The 15,829-nt window shown below is 42.4% G+C and overlaps 1 protein-coding gene across 2 annotated transcripts in view; it reads right to left on the reverse strand.

Annotated features, from left to right (window-relative positions):
- Nucleotides 1-15,829, reverse strand: part of SPTBN1 (spectrin beta, non-erythrocytic 1) — a 145,170-nt gene that overhangs the window by 17,914 nt on the left and 111,427 nt on the right. For both annotated transcript variants that reach the window (XM_032771742.2, XM_032771743.2), the window contains exons 20-28: nt 15,025-15,249; nt 14,750-14,839; nt 14,118-14,396; nt 12,367-12,497; nt 9,904-10,108; nt 9,142-9,516; nt 6,138-6,382; nt 3,100-3,238; nt 1,023-1,107 (exon numbers count right to left, since the gene is read on the reverse strand). In XM_032771742.2, coding sequence (XP_032627633.1) covers nt 1,023-1,107; nt 3,100-3,238; nt 6,138-6,382; nt 9,142-9,516; nt 9,904-10,108; nt 12,367-12,497; nt 14,118-14,396; nt 14,750-14,839; nt 15,025-15,249 — 1,774 coding nt within the window. The remainder of the gene's footprint in view (nt 1-1,022; nt 1,108-3,099; nt 3,239-6,137; nt 6,383-9,141; nt 9,517-9,903; nt 10,109-12,366; nt 12,498-14,117; nt 14,397-14,749; nt 14,840-15,024; nt 15,250-15,829) is intronic.

Raw genomic sequence — 15,829 nt, forward strand, 5'->3', positions numbered from 1 at the left:
AACACTAAGTCTCACTTTCAGGTGACACTTTAAATAAGAAGCAGTCAGCAGTATCTCCTGTAAATGTAAACAACCATGTCTGTCTTAGCGATTGGGTGAACAAGAAGTAGGACTGAGTAGACTTGTAGACTATAAAGTTTTACATTGTTTTGTTTTTGAGAGCAGTCATATAACAAAAAAAAAATCTATATTTGTAAGGTACACTTTCACGGTAAAGAGATTGCACTACAGTACTTGTATGAGGCGAATATTTACAGTGCAAATATTTGTAATAAAAAATAATAATGTAAAGTGAACACAGTGCACTTTGTATTCTGTGTTGTAATAGAAATCAATATATTTGAAAATGTAGAAAAACATCGACAAATATTTAATAAATTTCAATTGCTATTCTATTGTTTATCAGTGTGATTAGTCGCGATTAATTTTTGTAATCGCAGTCAATTTTTTTGAGTTAATCATGTGAGTTAACTGTAATTAATCGACCGCCCTAAATATTGTGATTGTTGACTATTTGTCTTTGGTATAAGAAACCTAATGGGTTTACAGGTTTAAAAATACACACTTTACGAACCAATGCACTTCCAAACATGTAGACTCTGTTATATCAGCTAACACAGGTATAAACTGCACATATGTGTAGCATGCTTGGAATGCCCATTCAAATGCCTTTTTGTTACTGTGGAAACCCACTAAAAATAAACTGTAAAAAAGAAAATGACACTAAATACATCCGTAAGGTATTGTGTATCTAGCTAGCCAATCCTGCCCTCATTGAAGTCAATGGCAAAATGCCCAGCTGATCTTTGATGTTGGAGGATTGGGCCCTCATTGCAGCCATTATCCAGTTGCTGTACCACTGGCAGTAGCAAATGTTCCTGTTATCATTTCAATGTCATCTCAACTCCAACCAGCAACAGTTAACAGGGAAAGTACTTGTATGTTCTTGCAGTAGCCAAAGATATCAGTGCAGAAATAGTTACATCTCACTCAGTTAATAAGCAATTTAAATGCATCCTTACTCAGTCTCAGCCATTCCCATCTGTCTTCCCATTTGTCAATCATTTCTTTTCTCTTCTCTGTCAACTGCAATAACTTTTCCTTGATCTGAGTTTAAGAGAATGGACCAATGTTACATGAACACCAAATAACTCAACACCACCAACCACACTGTATAAGCCAGGGGTGGCCAAACATTTTGGCCTAAGGGCCACATATGGCTATGGAAATTGAATGGCGGGCCATGAATGCTCATGAAATTAGGGGTTGGGTTGTAGGAGGGCTCCAGCTGGGGGTGTGGGCTGCGGATGAGGGATTGGGGGTTCAGGAGGGTGCTCTGGGCTGAGACTGAAGGGTTTGGAGAGCAGGAGGGGGATCAGGGCTGGGGCAGGGTGTTGGGGCACAAGAAGAGGTCAGGAGGGCAGGCTCTGGGCGGCGTTTACCTCAAGCAGCTCCCAGAAACAGCGGCATGTCTCCCCTCCGGCTCATACCCAGAGGTGTGGCAAGTCAGCTCTGCATACTGCCCTGTTCGCAGGCGCTACTCCTGCAGCTCCCATTGCCTGTGGTTTCCGGCCAATGGGAGCTGCGGGGGCAGTACATGGGGAGGGGGCAGTGTGTGGAGTTCCCTGGCTGCTCCTATGCATAGGAGCTGTAGGGGGAACATGCTGCTGCTTCTAGGAGTCGTGCGGAGTGGGGCAAGATCCCTATACCGCTCCTTGACTGGAGCACCAGAGTGGGGCAAGCCTCGGACCTCACTTCCTCGCAGAAGCTTGAGGGCTGGATTAAAATGTCTGGAGGGCCAGATGTGGCCCCTGGACCATAGTTTGCCCACCCCTGGTATAAGCTGTTACCACAAACAAAAGGCGCTGACTTTCAGAAACAGGATACACTGTGCAAAACCATCAGTGGGGAATTTAAAATTAACTTAATGGAAGCGGGTGCAGTTGCTTACTGTCAGCAGTAACCCTTGGTGAGGACACACTGATGTTCTGAATCCTGATTGTAAGTACAATATTGCAGTTAAAATACAGCATTTTCATGACTTGAGATAACAATATTTACTTTAAAACTACAACATGTAGATTAATTAGAAAGAAATATAAACAGGACCTGGCTTATTTTTGCCAATCCAGTCTGTATTTTGTTAACTGTTAAGCGGGATAAAAGAGGGGGCAACCACTTTTTTCTAGCAGATAATCCACATTACTTAACCAATGGATGTTACTACATGTCAGTAGCAGTCTATATTGACAACAGTCAAATCCACTGACACACCTACATGAACCCCATATTGTTCTCAACAAGAACATGGGTTGGGAAAAGCCTCTCCAGTTGCCTACTAAATGCCTCCTTGAGGAGACTGCACTGTGTTTATCTGTAATGCTGACACAGAAATCATCGATTCCCTGGATAGACAATAACTTTGCTATAAAATAAGGCTCCCCCTCTCCCCTCCCATCCGGGAAGAAATGAGGGTTGTGCATCTTTCCTTAGGCTTAGAGCCTCCCTAACCAGGTCCCAAACTGATCACGATAAATTATGAATAAAATCCAGGGTTTAAGCACTAGGGAGTCAGAGATTTCTCCCTTAAGACTTCAGGACAGTACAATTTTCCCCTTAATATTCCACCACCCACAAGCTAAAGATTGTTCTTGCGCAGAGAGGCACAAAACCACTCCTACGCCTTCTTCAAGTAGGCTCTGTAATACATCACTCCCCTTGGTTTTGATAACACTCAAGACTGCCCTTTTTGCTCATAGGTGTCATCATCCCAACAGTGCACATCCCTCTTCCACATCAGAACTGAGAGTATCACTTCTGCATGTTACCTGGACCAAAAGGTAAGTTTAGGTGCCAAACTGGGGACTTTAATACTGATCCCCCACATGGATATACAAAGTGGTACCGCTGAACTGACCACAGATTAGAAATAATACAGAAATCTCACCAATACAAGTGCAATGGACCCTAAAGTAATGCAGTCATTATAAATGAACACCTCATTAATCAGCAGATTACACAATGCAAGCCTCCTCTAACCAAAACAAAATCCATAGTTCAGCTGCACTGCAGCTTTTGTATAGTCAGCAGGCAGAGTACCTCCTCTGATGCATAGTGTTTCCTTGCCAGAAGAGATTTGCCAAGCTCAATGCACGTAGTAAAGCTGTCGTTTCGGGCATCAATTTCTGCTTTGATACCCTGGTGATTGTTCATTAGTAATTCAACCGATGAAACATCCCTAAAATGACAAAATTGTGGTTTAGAAATGTATACTCCAAAATTAATGGTATCACACAGTTGTTCTTTTAAACAAATAAGCTACACCAGAAGTGCACAATCTAGAATTTATTAATTCCCAGTTTGTCATTATACACAAGAGGCAAGATGGTACTCAGCCTCTACGTGATGTACATGACTGGGGACAGGATACAAATCTATATCGTGGTCAGTACTGAGGGTAAGTACTATGCACAACTAGTGTTGCTATTAGTGCTTGCCTCTCCAAAATGGGAGAGAAGAGGCAGGCCCACTCCCCCTCTGCACTGGAACTAGACACTGCTTCCTCTCCCCATGTGGCACAATGGCCATGCTACCCTGAATCACCATGACAACTGTGGCTCCTGGAGCCTGCACTGTGGCTGTGCCTTATAGGCACAAGGAATCTAAATGCATCTAACAGCCCTTAAATCTAACAAGAAAGAACCAAGAATTACCAGTCAGTAGATATTCAATGAAATGACCATACAAGAGAGTAAAATTTGTCTTCTTGAAATCAACAGGCTGAAAGGCTCATTATAAAAGAGAAGGGGTATAAGGGATTGATGATGAATTGATATGGCTAGAGGGATTTTTTAAGCTATTCGCCTATTTATTTTCTGTAAACAAAAAAGCAACAGCTGCATTAAGATGGAACAATTTTGATCTGAAATAGACATGAAGTGAGCGAAGGGCTGTGACGTTAACTCCTTAATCCTATGCTTTACTCTAGAGGCTGTATGAGAAAGAGCTGTAATTGTCCGGCTATGCCGGAAAGACAGGAGCTGTGTTCCCTGTAAGCTGTGCACTTGGGCGGCTATTGGCTGCCCAGGAGAGATTCAGATGGTGGCCAGCTGATTACTGGAGCGCTCACCAGGTAGCATGTGTTCAGGTGCCCCTCCCCCATGCTGCTCCATCCTGCAGCTGCTCCCCTCCCACAATCCTCCTGCTAGCTGTGCAAAGCGAGGATGGGGTGGGGTGGGGTGGGGAAGGAGGGTGCTGATGTCAGGGTGTCCCCCTCCCTCCCGCCCGCCCCTATAGCCTCAGTACCTTTCTTAAAGAGACAGTGCACTGTTTCTGAGATTTCCCCAGCAGCCAGCTCACATAGTCTCTTTCTCTCTCAAACCCCTTCCTCTGGCCCCCTGCACCGTACTCCATCTTCACAGAGCAGGGGAGGGAAGATAACAGGACTCAGGACAGAGCAAGAGAGCTTTCAGTGAGTGTCTTAAAGAGACAGCACACAGTGTGTCTCAGAAATGTCCCCAGCAGACAGCACACACAGTTTGTATCACACACACACAGTCTCTGTGCCGTGCACATACACACACACATACAGACTCTTTCACACTCACCTCCCAACACATACTTATATCATTGTTGTTATTTCTTGGTACTTCCTGCAATGCACATATATTCTCTGTAATTTTATTCTTTCAAAGTGTGTTATTTTAGTGTTTTGACTGGTCTATGCATTTCATAATTTTTATTTCTCTTATACTTAAATTTAATTCTTTGAGCAGTGAGTTCTAAAATGACTAACTTGTCCTGGCTGGAGTAATTATCCCTATGGGAACTTTAAAAAAATATATATTATATCTAAGATTTTTGTTTCACTGGTGGTGCACATCTGCACATACCTTGATGCACATAAAATTTATTTTGCATGTGGATGGAAAAAATTAGAGGGAATATTGGACAGGAGACATTGAATGGGGTTTAAATAGGCTGCAACTTTATTCCTAAATGTCAGGGAGTACCTGGCAAATAAAAGTGTACAATGTAGGTAATTCCATAAGCAGTTATATGGGGGAGGAGGGGGGGAAACTGCAGCTGTCAGCTCCCCCCACCTCTTTACCCACCCTGTTCTACAGCCAACTCACTGCTGTGACCCCACCTGCCCCTCAAATGAGGATTAAGGGAGAGCTCGGCTCCCTTTTGTACCAGTCACAGGACTCCTGAATCCCCCCATTTCCACTCCTTTAAGGAATACTGCCTTTGAACCCTTTGTCAATCCATTTTATCTGATCACAGTATTCCTTCCCTATGTAGTACCTGCGCTGGACATCCAGCCCGTGATTACATAATAAGTTGTGACATCACAGCCTCCTCGCCATTTCATGTCTGCCCAAACTAAGCCCCCAACCTACTGTGGGGAAAACGAACCCCACCCCACCTCACCTCACTTTGGCCAATCTAGCAACGAGGAAAAAAATTCCTTTCCAGCTCCCCAAGAAAGGACTGATCAGTGTAATGCCCACAGCGGTTCATGAGGAGACCTGGTATTGAACTAATCCCATGGAGGGTGGGGGCGGCTTTGCCTGCTTCGGGGAAAAGAGGGCTTTTCCTGCACCAGTGTGGACATGAGTAGCCCCCTCACCTTCCAGTAATCTGGGGGATGGAGGGGAAGGGGAAATAGGTCTGAATCCCCATGCTGATCTGCTCTGAAACTGCCATAGCAAGTTAATCTCTGTTCATCTAGCTCTCAACAGGACCACTCTCCTTTTCCTACGAGCCAGACAATGGCCCATACAACCTAATGTGCGGTGAGGTCATACTTCCAGAGTAGTGAAATCTTTCTTTCTCACTAGTTCTCTCCAGCCAGCTCTGCAGGTCCTTCCATCTGACAGTCAGCATAGCTGCCATTCTTAATTGTGGTATGGGTAGCCAGAATGCCACCCACTGCCTGCTTTTCCTCTGTCTATATGGAAAGGTTGATTAGACAGCCATTTTATTTCAACTGGTTGGAGGGATCTAAATTATCTAGATAACCTTGGTCCCATTATCTTGGCTCAGTCCTTTAAACAGGCTGCTATACTCCTCAGCAAAAGTAGCAGCCTTACTATAATAATACCATAATATTCCATTGCAGATGTTCACATTACCTTGGCTTTTCTTGGGCTTCGATCTGCCGGATAACATCTTCCATCCAGAGCATGAGATCACGAACCATGCTGAAGAAACGAAATTTATCTCCTGTATCCACCAGTCTAACCCTGCGTCCCTCGCAGGCATCCAGCAATGCTTTCCATGCTTCCAGGACCTCTTTCTCCCGCTTCTGGATGTCGTCAGCCTTGTCCCCAGCATAGGCAGCCTGTAGGCGTGCAGCATCCTCTTGCAGCTGTCTCACCTAACGTATTTAAAAAGCAAACAACAAAACTGCACCTCAGCTCGTGTATGCTTTTTAGTCAAAATAATCCACAGCATAAGGAAATTTCAGATGCTAATTAATGTTTTGAGTTTCTCCTTTAAGTGTTTTATAAGTTGCAACTTTTCAGAGTTGGAACTTTGCATTGTGAAAGCCTCACTCCTGGTGTCCTGTCAGCCTTTCATTTTAGAACTTCTCATACCTAGAGAAGTAGAGACGTCTGGTTAATAAGCCTCAGAAGAAAAACACATCAATTCACTATTGCCCGCATCTTGCGTGATCATTTACACCAGTGCAAAATGATTCATAGATTTTAAGGCCAGAAGGGATCATTATGATCATCAAGTCTGGATGAAATAGAGCATATCTTTTAGAAAGACAGCCAGTCTTGATTAAAAAACTTCAAGTGATGGGGAACCCATCATATCCCTAGGTAAGTTGTTCCAATAGTTAGTTATCCTCACTTAAAAATTCGAACCTTATTTCCAGTCTGAACGTGTCTATTTTCATCTTTCAGTCACTGGATCTTGTCATGCCTTTGTATGCTGGACTAAAGAGACTACTACTGTCAAAAAATCTCTTCCCCATATAGGACCTTGCAGATTGTTAAAAAGTGACTTGATCACATTCTCTTGGACAAACTAAACTGAATGACCTTCCCAAGTCTCTATTACAAAACATATTTTCCAGGTGTCAAATCATTCTTGTGGCTCTGTTCTAAATCTTTTCCAGTGTTTCCAACATCCTTTTGGAAGAACTACACACTGTACTCCAGTAATGGCCTCCCCAATGCAGCATATAGAGGCAACATATCTCCCTACTCCTAGTTGATACTCCCTTGCGTATGCTTCCAAGGACTATGTTAAACCTCTTAGCCACAGCATTACACTGGGATCTCATGTTCAGTTAGTCATCCACCATGATTCTCAAATCATTTCAGAGACAATTCTTTCCAGGATATAATCTTCTATCCTATATTAAGTGACCTAATTTCTAGGTACAAAACATTATCAGAACATGATGATAGTGTGTTATATCCACTTTGCACTCCCTTTGCACTAGTGTAAATGACTACTCAAGTAGCAGAGCCATTGTGAATTGGCCCAGACACTCCAAACAATGAAGAAACACACTACTTCATAGCAACCGGGTTCACTTGCATTTCTCCCATTTGAAATATTCATGTTAAAAACAGCTGTATGCCTTAGCGGGGATTATAATTCCTAGTATGATATATTAATAGCTATTCTCTTTTTTGCCTATTTAATATATCTGCCTTAAGAAAATACATTTTTTAAATTGTAGTTTTGACATTTCAGATTGTTTAAATGTTTAATAAATTAAACACTCTGACAGTTACTGCATTTTGAACTCTACTAACCTGTATATTGTGCATGCGTAAGTACAGAACATGGAATAAAATTAAATCAGAATGAGCTCATTGTATCCATTATCTGTACAGTTTCTGAATTTTAGGGGTGAAATGTTCAAAAGCACTTGGTCTTGGCCTAACTCTGCTCCCATAGAAGTCAATGGGAGTTTTACCATTTTAAATGTCCTAGTTTACTATTTCCAGAAACTAATACAAGAAGCAATAGTGGTGAAGTTATAATATCCAAATGCATAACAAAAATAGCTATTTGGTAGATTAACCACATTTAGCAGCAAAAAGTCCTGTGGCACCTTATAGACTAACAGATGTATTGGAGCATGAGCTCTTTGCGGCTTTTACAGATCCAGACTAATACGGCTACTCCTCTGATACGTAACTGCATTTAAAGATATAAGGTTTTTATCAGCCACTACAAACAAGAATACCAAGCATTAGAAAATCTGAAGAGGATTAAGGAATTTCCTTTAATTTTTGCTTCCCCTCCTCCCCCCCGCATACAGTTTGGAACATCTGTCCTTCCACTGGACAGATTATTTTGTGCAATGTTCACAAATGGAGCAAATATGGGCACTGGGGCATGGAAAAATTCAGTGGTGACTTTTTAGCATAATTACTACTAACCTTCCCAAGATTGTGTTCAGAGCACAGAAAAAGCTAAAATCTGTGTTTATATATTAGCACTGATATACAAAAAAAACTTGATAGATTTAATACCAGCTCAGTGCCTCACTGAAACTGCTTTAAATAGGTGTTCTATTTAATGCAAATTAACATTTTTTCTTCCTAATTTATCTTCCAACTGCATAAACCAGATAATATAATGCTGGCACTACTATATATGCCTATCTGAAACAGGTCCTCTGGGAAGTCAGACTGAGCTACCTACCTATCCAACAATCCTCCCTTCCATCCATGTTTTTATATTGGTATGCAGCACCCCAGTACTAATGGGAAATGTATGGCTAAAGCCTTTAGCTGGGGTTGAAAATCTTACCTTCATTGCCTGTCATCATAAGCAATATACAAGCCCTTTGATTTTATGATTTCTTTTCTAATCAAGCACAGCAGATGACAAATGTTCAGTAAACAATTATCTGTATATATAGAAGGCGGTGGACTTCCAGAGTGACTTCTAACACTCTAGACACTAACAGAACTAGACTCTATAATTAGAGAAGCACATTACAAATACAAGTAGTAAAATAAGCCATGTGATGTTATTCACATAGAAATGTTTTTGAATAGCAATCCACAATCTTGTCTCTCAGCACTTGGTGGCAGATATCTGATGTCATCCAAGATTCCTACAACCAGACACACACTGAAAAGTTGCTTGCATAATACATACCTGGGTGCCTAAAGCCTGAATATCATGTTCAAACGTTGTGTGCATCCTCTGTAGTGCTTCCACTGTGTTTTGGTCTCTACCAAGTTCCTCTGGCAGTTTCTTGTGTTTATCTTGAATACGTCCAAAGATCTCCTTGGCATCATGGTAAAATTTGTGTAGTTCATAAGAGGCTGCTAGAATCTGTGTTCTTGTGTCAATGAGCTCCAAGAGGTCAGCCCATGCCTCATTAAGACCATCCTTCCACTCTGCAATGGTGGCTGCATCAGAATGTCCAGAATTGATGAGCTCATCTGCCATGTGGTTAACAGTATCAACACGCTCCTGTCCAATGTTTCCAGTGTCTCGGGCAAATTCGCGGAATCGCTCTTGTAACATCTGAAATGTGAACAAAGAGCTGTAAATCAGCAGTGCCCAAGCTGTATGTTTTAAATAACATCTATCATTGGGGATTGAAAATGTGATGGGTAGCACATGACTTTTTTAAATAAATTGTGTAAGATCACCAGGAATGCTATACTGGAGTGTCTTACATGCAATATAATTCGCAAGCAGGAACCTGAAATAGTTTATGACAACTGTAGGAATCCCACAACATATCGCTTATGTGGTAGTGAAGAGACAAGAACATGCAAATGACTCAATACCCTCAAAATATAGTGTGTATCAAATAAGCAAAACCTACCATTGATTTATATTATCCAGCTAATCTGTACAATTCCCAGAAAAATCAGATTTGTCTGCAGCTATTGCCAAATAACTTACTGTAACATGTTCATAATCCTGTCCCAGCTCATGGGATCCTGCCACCACTTCCCTTTCAGCAATCCATTGCTCCAAGTCATCCACCTCACGATTGAGCTGGAATAGCCTGTGTCTCTCATCTAGTTTGCCCCTCCTCTCTTCAGCTAGATCCTTCAAGCCTGCATACAGCTTATCCACCTTGGACTGGCGCATACTGATACGCTCGCTGAAAAAAATCCCCAAGAAAATGAGTCACCACTGATTTTTTAAAAAACACACAAACATCAGGGGGCAAAAAATCTAAGAAGAAAAATCACTGTTAGAATATTTAGCCCATAAAACACGTCTCTGAAGTGACTAAAACTTTGCCTGTAAACATTCGGACCAGATCCTTAGCTGGCCTAGCTCCATTAAAGTCAACGGAGTGATGCCAATTACACCAGCCAACGACCTGGCCCACGATGCAAATATAGACCACACCCACCGACTGTGGAAAATGTAAATGTGAACAAAGAACCCCATTTACTGAGGTTAAGATCACACGATAGACTTATCCTAGGACTGAGAGAAAAGACCTGGACTATCTTTCCCTTGGTTCAAGCAGTCAGAATTTCCTTCAGCCTTGAAAGTTAATGCTAAATTGATGGTCAACAGCACTAACAGGTTTCTTCAGTCTAAGACTCAATAATCCAAAGGAAACTAATAATTCCATTTACCAGATCTCTTGGATTTGTTTCCTGTGAGCTGCATAACCCCCTTTAACGTTGCCTTTCCTCTGCCAAATATACAGGTTTACTAAGTTATTGCACTATTCAATCAGTAGAGCCATAAAAACTCAAAACTGACCATGAGTGAGTGCTTTTAAATTATGCAGCACACACTCTTCCAATAGAGATGGAGACTCTCATCACCAAGACTCTCCCAGCTCCAGCCAGACGAGGGGTAGGTTAAATAAATTTGCCATAGAGCCAGCGTATTGTCAATGGAGAATTCAGTCCCCATGGCTATAACTACCATGGTAAAGTTACTTTTTTAAGCTCTCTTAGTGATACATAGCCTGAAATCAATCTCCGCTAAAGGTCATAACTGAATTGGCTTCTCCTATAGTATGTAACTCTGGATTTAACTAATTTTTTTCTGATAGTGTCCCTTCTATTCTCATTCCATTGAACCATGTGATCTAATAAAATGGATTTAGCCACTTGGAGCCGTCTTTGGAATAGCCTAAGAATCTCCTGTTTCCTTCATTCCGAGGGCCATAATTCTTCATGTATTAACCTTCTATCTTCATGAACAAGGCTTCCCTCCTTCTGAGGGCTGGTCTACACTACGGGGGAAAATCGATTTTAGATACGCAACTTCAGCTACGTGAATAACGTAGCTGAAGTCGAATATCTAAAATCGATTTACTCACCGTCCTCACCGTGCAGGGTCGATGTCCGCGGCTCGCCATGTCGATTCCGGAACTCCGTTGGGGTTGGTGGAGTTCCGGAATCGATATAAGCGCGCTCAGGGATCGATATATCGCGTCTAGATGAGACACGATATATCGATCCCCGAGCAATTGATTTTAACCCGCCGATACGGCGGGTAGTCTAGACGTGGCCAGAGACAGACCAAATGTAGAGGCGCTGGAAGTCTCCTGTGCCACAAGGCCTATTACAATCACCAAGACACCAGAGTATCCCAATACTAGCTTTACGAGCATGGTGCTTTTCCATGTGTGTTAAGAGTGAAAAGCTGGATGTGTAAGCACAGATACATTGTATAGTGAGTCAACATAGGAGATGTTGGTGTATATTTGTAGAGGCAAGCCACACCCATAAAGTAGGGGGCTCTAGCTACGAAGAGGGGATGGCTAGTACAGACAGGAGATGCACTGATTCTGTGCAACCCTCAGCAGCCTCCAGAGACAAGTCTCTGTCATCTTAGAAAGTAAAGCTGCCCTTCCTCACTATAAACCCCAAGGCAGGGCGGTAGCACCTCCATCCGGGGGCACTTCCACTGACATTCAAAAGTGAAAGGGCTTGGGTGATTCTAACTCACTGGCCCAGTGCTCCCCACTGATGAGCAATGAGAGGGAAAAAAGAGTATCTGGATACTCCTCCCCTATACAAGCAGCATGATTGGATTCCTTTTTTCTACAGGAATGCACATGGAAGTATTATGGTTAATGCACCAGCCCACGCAATGTCACCAACATGCCCAGTACTAATCAGTAGTTGTGTACACTAATCCTGATCAGAGCATCAGCAAATTGCACCTTGCAGCCTGGTGCACTGGTTCTCCCCGTGAAATTCCACTCTGACAAGGATGCACCAAGACATACTCCTGTTGTCTGGCTAGGACAGAACTTGGTCCCACTTTGGACATGTTTTCCTGAATTACTTACAATTTGTTTTAGTCTTTATCTTTCACAGTGCATCAATGAAGTGATCTAATCATCAAAGGCAGTTAAAAATCCAACTGTAAGGGATTACTAACCTTTCCGGATGATTGTCTGCAACCAAAGTTCTGCTAGTCTTGGAAAGCTGGTGCACCGTCTCAGCATAGTCTTCTACTGCCTGTTCCAAAATCTGGTGTTTCTTCAGCATGGACACTGCACTCTGTTCATCCTGTAACATAGACAGAACGATACAGTCACGTCCCCCCCTTTGGAGAAATACTCAGCAATGGCAACCTCACCAGGTTGGGTGAAATATGGGCAATCAACTTGACAGCAGTGTAAAAGATTTACGAAGGATTGCTCTCAAGTGCAACTTGAAGAAAAGTGGTTCTGACTATGGTATAAAAATGTTAGTTAAATCTATGGTAAATGGTGTCCATTCACAGTGACAAAACAAGTGAAAGGGTGAATACAATGACCCCTCTGGGATCCAGAGCAAGATTAAATCAGCTGTGCATCAAACATGTTTAATTTCCTTGACTGTGAAGAGTGTTGTGCATTTATAGAACATTGGTGATGTGTAGGGCCCGTGACAACAGAAAAGATTTTTGACATATCACTGGTCAGGCTTTGCAATTACACCCTTGGTCAAAGATAAGAAATTCTAAGGACCTGGAAAAGGCTCCCCAAAAATGCCTGCAGAAATTTTGATTAAAACAATATGCAACTAAAATTAAGTAAAATAAAACACGGCTGACTATGTAACTTGAAACCACCTATAAGTGTTTCTCTCTGAAACATTCTGGTGGACTGATTGTTTGTGGTTTCATTTTTAAGATTTCTTTTATTTGTTATGCTTGGAAAACAAAGTAAAGCAAAACCCTTGTTAGCTGGGCACTGAATGCCCCTGGAATCTGTTACATGGGTGTGAAATGGTTATATATTGCCCTGGGTCATTAAAAATAATAATAAAAAAACCTATATAGCATACTCCCCTCCCTCTCCCCAATACTGCAGAGAGGAAGGAATAGATTGTTTTCCCTTATGTGGTCTGATCCTTTTTGGATTTGACTACAATGGGAGCAGCAGACCCTTAACAGAGTGCCCTGGGTTCTGAAGTACTGGGCTAGATTCACCAGTACAGATTAGCTGTTTTACACTGCTCCAGTGATGCAAAACACCTGGAAATTTTGGCCTACGAACATTCATTTGGTTCTGGTGACTCTGGCCCTATATCAGCAAACAGGAAAATACATGTATGGCACACACCAAATGCAAAAGCAAGGTTTCTTGTAAAGCACTAGTGTTGTGTGTTAGTGGTACAGGTATTGTCAGGTGATGCTGCACTGTTAACATGACCTGGTACTGCAAGACCAGCGTTCCATAGAAAAACAGTAACTTGTGAGTAGCACTATCCAAACAGAGATCTTTTGTGGGATCTCATGAGTGAATTCAATTCATTTATGTCACCACTGTATTTGTGACATATTCGATTACAGAATCAGAGAAACATAGGGCTGAAAGGGACCTTAAGAGGTCACCAAGTCCAGTCACCTCCGCTGTGGCAGGACCAAACATACCTAGACCGTCCCTGACAGGTGTTTGTCTAACCTGTTCTTAGAAACCTCTAATGACAGGACTCCACAACCTCCCTTGGAAACCTATTCCAAGGCTTAGCTATTCTTAAGAGTTAAAAAGTTTGTCTTAATATCTAAACTAAATCTCTTTTGCAGCAGATTAAGCCCATTATGTCTTGATTTACCAGTTCTCCAATTTGTCAAGGCCATTTTGAATTCTAATCCTGTCCCCCAAAGTGCTTGCAAACCTGTTTCACCATAAAGCTACTCACCTTGGCTTTCTCTTCTGACATCATATAGAGTTCTTGCTCACTCATCCACGCCTCAGCCTCTGCAGCATCGAAGTAATACTGCTGTGCTTTGTGAGACTCCTCCAGGCGTTTGTGGCGTTTCTCTGTCTCCTCAATTAGGAGTTTCCACAGCTGTTGCAAGTCTGCAAGTCTCTGCTGAAGCGCTTCAGCATTAAGGCTGCTGTCTGTAATAACGTTTTGGCTCCTCTCAAAAATGTCATCAATACGAGGCTGATGTCCTTGAATTTCCTTCTGAAGTGTCTACATTGGAAAGCAACATATTAATTAGAAACAGCATCTGAACAAACTTACAAAATGAGGATGCCAGGCAGGGCTGTCACCTAAGGCAGAAGAGTAGCAGGCACAGCAATACACACCATAACAGTTTGTATGGACAAGCTATGACTGCCTCCTGCATGAGTACACTGCAGGAAAGGGCTCCCTGAGTTCTCTCAGCCTTCAGCACATATGCACTGAGGCATCCATAATTCAGCCCTAAGCACTTACAGCAAACAGACTCATTCCAAGTAGAGCCTCCTGAAACATTTTTCCTGGCAGATTCTGGGTACCATTAATTAACAGGGACAGAAACAACTATAACAGCAGCAACTTACCTGATTTTTCTTTATCAGTAGCTGCACAGTCTGGAGGTTATGTCCATGATCTGTAGATGTTGCTATAGGCATCCTCTCTCCAACCCACAGCTGAAAGAGAAATTTCAGAAAATCCCCATGAAACATCAGTGATATTGATGGGAGAGGAGCTGGAGGCTGCGAGAGATGCCTTGGGAAATGCAATAGACTAATGTGCTAGTGACAGATTAATTCAGACAAGTCCCCTTGATAGGACTGAGCATTTTCTAGATTTGGGGAATGTGATTTGTACTCACAATTTCATCCTCCACATCCCGGTTGAACTGGTGGACCTCTTTGGAGGCCAGCAGATTTGTCTTCCTTTCAGTCAAGGGTTCCAGTAGCTCCAAAAATTTCTTCTGTACAATAAGGCGTTTGCCATCTACCTCATCAGTACTCTTGCCCTCCTGACTCAAAGCCTGGGCCTGGCTTTGCAACTCCTCTACCTCCTTCTTACGAACATCCATTTGGTTTTCAAGCATCTAAGGAGGGGGAAAGTGCCAAGAGAGCTTGAAAAACTGGGCATTCGTATAGATGCAATTTGCAAGATTAAAAAAAGGATCATTAGTTTCATAATCCTGGGCAAGAACAAAGGAGGAATCACAATAACTAGGAATTCACCATATTAATAATGACTGTGACAGGTTTTGCAGTGACAGCATATGAAGTAGACTGGATCCATTTCCTGATAGGGAGCGCCAGTGCATGGAAGCAGGATTAAGACCAGATTCATGGCTGAATTGCTGGACTCAGCATCACTGAAGTCAAGGGAGTTGTGCCTGCTTCCAAAAGTAGTGCATTTGGTCCCCAGTTCTTACTCTTTTACTAGTTGCTCACAGCTTAACTCTACTCCAAACTGTTCAGTGTAACAGCAGATGCAGAGTCACTTTATTCACTGCTGTAATTACTGGAGGATCCCCACAGGGAAAGAAATTATCAACAGGAGGGGAAGAACTGGGGAGGAAGAGGACAGATTGTACTGAGAGATGTGGGGATGGGGTATCTAATGGCTGCTGTTTTCCCTTAAAAGAAGGGACAAATAGGAAGAAAGAAGAGCAAATT

The sequence above is a fragment of the Chelonoidis abingdonii genome, chromosome 3 (assembly GCF_003597395.2).
Source record: "Chelonoidis abingdonii isolate Lonesome George chromosome 3, CheloAbing_2.0, whole genome shotgun sequence".
Taxonomy (NCBI): Eukaryota; Metazoa; Chordata; order Testudines; family Testudinidae; genus Chelonoidis; species Chelonoidis abingdonii.